Source organism: Durio zibethinus, chromosome 7 (genome assembly GCF_047325235.1).
Source record: "Durio zibethinus cultivar Kanyao isolate XHJ-2024 chromosome 7, ASM4732523v1, whole genome shotgun sequence".
Taxonomy (NCBI): domain Eukaryota; kingdom Viridiplantae; phylum Streptophyta; class Magnoliopsida; order Malvales; family Malvaceae; genus Durio; species Durio zibethinus.
In genome coordinates this window covers 18,961,783-18,967,237 of record NC_143168.1, presented here as the reverse complement: position 1 = coordinate 18,967,237, position 5,455 = coordinate 18,961,783, and the positions used below count along the sequence as shown (strand labels likewise).

General features: G+C 31.6%; 1 protein-coding gene across 1 annotated transcript; it reads right to left on the bottom strand.

The window, feature by feature from the left end:
- Positions 1-519: 519 nt before the first annotated feature.
- Positions 520-4,718, bottom strand: LOC111277748 (gamma-tocopherol methyltransferase, chloroplastic-like). The gene is made up of 6 exons (XM_022864157.2): positions 4,297-4,718; positions 2,332-2,501; positions 1,992-2,096; positions 1,628-1,831; positions 1,283-1,385; positions 520-922 (listed from the first exon to the last, which is right to left on the bottom strand). Exons 1-6 carry the CDS (start codon positions 4,643-4,645, stop codon positions 819-821), a joined length of 1,035 nt encoding a protein of 344 aa, XP_022719892.2. The 5' UTR covers positions 4,646-4,718; the 3' UTR covers positions 520-818.
- Positions 4,719-5,455: the final 737 nt, after the last annotated feature.

The following is a 5,455-nucleotide window of genomic DNA, read 5'->3' as shown; positions in this document are numbered from 1 at the left end:
CCTAAATTAATCTTGAGCATGGAATAAAAAATTTTTATTGAATACAATCTTAACAAACAATGAATATAGTAACATTAATCATTCATATTTGATTTGGTTATACCTTTTAACTATCGGTACTCGTAAGAGAAAGGACTACAGCTTCTTTTGGTGTTCATCTCAAACCAAAATAAACTAATTGGGAGCTGGGATAAGAAATAAACATTTTATTCCTTCAAAATAGATCATAAATATAGTAAAAAAATTTTTTATTTAATTCTTCTATAATATAAAAATGTAAATGAAGAGAACATTTGAAGAATAATTCATAAACTTCTGTTCATTTATATTTATTTATTAAATTTAGTAAATGATTACAAATAATATTTTAAAATTCATTAATTAATTAAATAAATCACGGCGTAATAAATTTAGCTTATGTTCTATTTTTTATACTCTTGCTGTTCCTTTCTACTCCTTTTCTTCCTTTATAAAATTTAATGATTATGGCCGAATAAGCGATTTTGTTGATAAAGTGACTTTGCAGGCCAGACAAGGTTGAACATTAAAACTCCTGAATCAAGATTTACAAACGATGAAAATATCACAATTGAACGTACATTATATAAGTTGATTGTCCTATTATATAAGCAATCAACAGTTCCAGAAATGAGTGGAAAACTCCAGCCTCATTTTATCGCAAACAACTGGCCTCCTATTATCACTCTGAAGTTGAGTTATGAATGCTGATGTTTCAATAATGCACCATCCTCAACCGTCTACCAACATTTGAATGCAGCAGAATCAATACACTCCAAACATTTGGTTGTGGTGCTGATTTACTCAGGTTTCCGGCAGGTAATGATAGCGTACTTGATCACGCCCTTCTGATGTCCTTGGATCATCAATGGAATCATCAATGCACCTTTTATGGTTTTTAATCCTAATCAACTCACAATACGAGCAAAATCAAGAACAAGAAAAATTCACTTTTAACCAAAAATAAAAAAATAAATTATTAAATCATATCCCCAAAAGTAGCAAGCTTATGTATGTGAATGCATGCAAATATGGAACAAGACCTAGAAATCAACCAAAACCGATAATTCTTCTTCCCTTCACTAACAACAGTTCTGGTAAATGAGAACTACCTTTATAAGTATGATCTAATTTACTCACATGCTCCTATCAGCTTGTTTAAAAGAGTTATTGTCATGAAATGATTCCCTTTCTTAATTATGCAAATGAAACTAAAGCAGAGAAAGGAATCTAAAATCTTGCAAATAGTGCTAGATTTAGTTACCACTTCGTAGCAGCGATATGAAGCCCTTCCATGTCAATATGGAGCGTTTCACTGCTGGCCAAAATGGTGCAACATGCTGAGACCAATCGGCAACCTTTATATCCTGCATTGCAACTTGTAAATTGTGTTACAAGTGCAAAAGTAGACTTATTAACCCGGTAAAACCGGATTGTTACAAACATCACATCTGCTCAGAGTTTTGGCCAGTCAGTCGGCAAAATTAACTAGTTTGTTTTCATCATAGTGATTAATTCAACTATCATGTCTCATCAAAAGGTTATACAAGCATTTGAATTGAATGAAATATTTGAAAGAGGGTTTTAGCCTATTCAAAGAAGTAATTACCTGGAGAGATAGGGACTGCAGTAATTTGACATAATCAGAAGTAGAACACCACTCCGGTAAATAGAAAGCATTACATATCCTGTTTAGCAGCTTTTTCTCCCACGGCTGCAAAGACTTTTCAGATGGACCAAGATCCCTACGGCACTCTGTCACTATTATTATTGTGCCTCCAGGAGCTGCAACTCGCGCCAACTCATTAACAAACTGCCAGTTTTGGAGGCAGGGAAGAAATTAACATAAGTTGATATAATAAAAAAATGAAGAAAATTCAAGAAGCATGGATGCCAGAGTTCTATGCAGCTCAACAAGTCAAACTTGAAAGGATAACAACAAAATGTAACATATTAATTGGGACAAAGCAAACCTTAGCTTTATCAGGCATGTGTTCTCCGCTTTCCATAGACCAAACTAGATCAAATTGCCCATCAGGGAATGGTTGGTTCAAAGCATCTGCAACTTGAAATGAAACCTGCTAATATGGGACAGTGTTATTTTAAGCATGTAGTAATCTTAGAGCCATATTTCCATCAACAAAACTAAATATACGCAAATATCACATAAACATGGGATTGGCATGGAGAAACAAAACCGCTTTATCAACTGAAGACGATTATGAAGTGATAATAATGTTGTCAATGTAAAATTGCCTTATATAGGAACAGGATAAAGGCTTGGCATGTAGAAAACTGAGAGTTTGCACATACTTTGTCAGCTAGTCCTTCAGCTTTCGCAAGAACATTGGCCCTTCCAGCTTGAACTGCGCCCAAAGTAAAGCCTTGGCATTCTGCTCCATATTTCCTTGCTAGGTATCTAGAGCTGGCCCCTAACCCACACCCAACATCAACTATTCTCTTGGGCTGCTTTGCTGGGTCCTCTGAAAGCCAATTCAGAGGTAAAATCAATTGTTAGAAGTTCATCTTCATTTATGGTACCAGCCAACAAAGGCCTGGGGTGCATTCTATAGATCAAGAAGAAACAGAGCTACAAGACTAATGAAATTTGTTAATTTCGGCATTCAATTAAGGCTACGATTGGATGTCACTTTCAGTGCTTATTTTTTCTTGTCTACAGTTTGCTTCCCAAAACTTACTAAACGAATTATATTTGATTAAAAAACCAAATGACTAAAATACAATAAACATAATAATTCTGTATTAAAATAGAACGTTTCATTTTGTTCTCTGAAACAAAATTTTAATTTTAATTTTCAGTTCTTCAAAAATATTTTTCCAATATTACAAATATTTTTTTTTACTAAAGTATTAACTATTAAGTCATACCTAAGTTAGGTAGTCGTTAGAAGCATTTTTTTTTCCTTTTTCTTTTTAACAAATTCACGTAAAACCCACATAAAACATAATATTTGAAATAGATACAACAAACTCTTTTCTTAGGTAAAAACAGACATTCGATGCGAGCCAACCAACTCCTATTACATAAATTAAAAGGAGACAATTAATCAATTTAATTTGCATAAAAATATGATTTGTAGCTAAATCTAATAATTTTAAATATAATACGATATCATTTACGAAATCAAATTGAAAATATATATTGATATATTTATATGAATTTAATAAATATTTTTTTGAATTTTACACAAATTTAATGCAAATCAGACAAAATAAAACAAATTACCGTTATCTTTTTGTAACCAATGGACAACAGAGAGACTTAATTGTTAAGCCAGGTGGTCAGTTAAAGATTAAAAAATAAACAAATTGCCTAAATCGGAAAGGGGACAGGATCAATCTTTGATACGTATGTGGCGATCTATAACTAGCTCAGGTCCAACTCTAACTAACTATCAATTATTAAATTAAAGTAAACAGTGTAAAGAGATACATGGAATATTTGAAAGTTGAATCTGTTTCTTTAATTGGAGCCTAAAAATTGACCCCAAAAAAATTAATTTCGGAAACCTCACCTCATAGTGATGGAAACATGAACAACCATATTATCTAATAAGTTATGTGACATTACTGATGTTATATTATAAATTTTAAAAAATTAAATAAATTTCGATCATTTAGTTCTTAAAAATATTTATTTTGATTATTTAATTTTGAAAAATTTGCAATTTGGTCACAATAATAATTTTTTTATAAAAAATAAAAATAAACATTAATATTTTTATTGCAAGAAATTAAATTATAATTTTTTATTTTATTACAATTATATAATTTAAATTTGAAAATAAGTGAATATTATCTAATTATCAAAATTATTAAAATAGAATTACTTTAAAATTCAATCAATCTCAATAAATTCAAATAAGTATTTGACATTTAATAATATCAATAGTCTAATTATAATAAAAATTCATATTCTTAATATAAAATTTTAAATGTATAATTTTAATTTAAAATTTAAAATTATATTCTTACCATACAATAATATTAAACTAAGCCTAATAAATTCTCGGTTCTCCTTGCAGATTTAAAAAAAAAAAACCTTAATAATTATGTTTTTCTTTTAATTAATTAAAATCATCGATAGCCGCCGTTCAGTCAAGCCATTTGCCAGTTGCAGACTTTTAGAGATCTTCGTCTGCAAACACTGACGTTGACACTGTTGTCTTAACCAAAAATAACGTTAAATTCCACAACATAACCATCTGTCATCAGAAAACTGACACGTGGATTGAAAAATATACAAACAAAACCAACCCGATATTCCAGCGAAACGGAGCGATTCTTCGATCATTCGGATCTGGGCGGCTATATGATCGGTTCCCGAAACATTGGAATCCGGGTCGTAAAAGCCATGGTGCATATGGTCACCCCAAATGTCTTCCCAAAACCCAGACGACTTGTCGAAATATTCCGAGATCCCATCCTGCAACGCACTTCCGTCGGGCGTGGTCCAGGCAGCCGTCTTGACACTTGTGGCCATGAAGCGTGCGTCAGATTGACACCTGCGGGAGAAAGATGAGGAAGGAAATGAAACCGAAGGACGTGGAGGTTGAGAGCGTTGGCACTTGCAAGGGAAGTAGGGGAGTGGGGGAATGGCAAGCATGGAACACGGAAGTCATTTATTTATAGTGTTTTTTTTTTTTTTTTTTGCAGTCCTCTTTGGTTCAGTTATGGTGGTGGCAATTTTGTGATTGTAGGAGTGTTAGGAGGGTAAGAGAGAAGAGCGGGAAGGTAGCTGGGGCGTCGGAATCGAGGAAACGATTGACAAAGAGAGAAGTTATGTTGGGATGGGGATAGTGTCGCAGTAAAAGTGTGGCACAATTAGGAGGGGCTTTGGATAGGGAATGTACGTGGGAATATTTTTATATGAAATTTAAAAAATTAAGAAGGTTTTTTAGGTGTTTTTTTTTAAAAAGAAAAAAGAATATTCGTCTATAACATAATAATATAATAAATTTAAATGTCAATAGTGGTAATAAATTCATAACGTACCAGGATGGAATGTTAGGCAAATATTAAACGCCATCACCTTTATTGTTAATATACAAACAGTGGCTTATGTAAGTAAGTTTTCGACATGATTTCACAGTAACATGCTATGCGGAAAAAGTTTTTGAAGAAATTATCAAAATCATAACATTGAGATATCAATTACAAAATTAAAGCTAAATAATTTTTTTTTTCATTTTTTTTAAGACGGGACAGTTATGTATAAAACATTTTCTTTTTGTTTTTACAAATAATTTAATTCATTATAAAGTTAGTTCTTGCTATTAGAAATCAAATCCCAAAAATTTTAGTATGAGACATTTTCGTAAATATTTTTAATTCAGGGTAGATACTATTTGATGATTTTAGTGGGTAAGTTAGTAGGTTTATACATAAAATTTTTTTTAATAAAATTAGAAACGAT

Bases quoted from the DNA above. Each gene is read 5' to 3' on its own strand.
- LOC111277748 (XM_022864157.2), bottom strand. From the start codon at position 4,645: ATGCTTGCCATTCCCCCACTCCCCTACTTCCCTTGCAAGTGCCAACGC. The intron at 1,386-1,627 runs GTAATTACTTCT...GTTGCAATGCAG, and splicing joins TGCAGTCCCTATCTCTCCAG to GATATAAAGGTTGCCGATTG. The intron at 923-1,282 runs GTAACTAAATCT...TGAGTTGATTAG, and splicing joins CATATCGCTGCTACGAAGTG to GATTAAAAACCATAAAAGGT.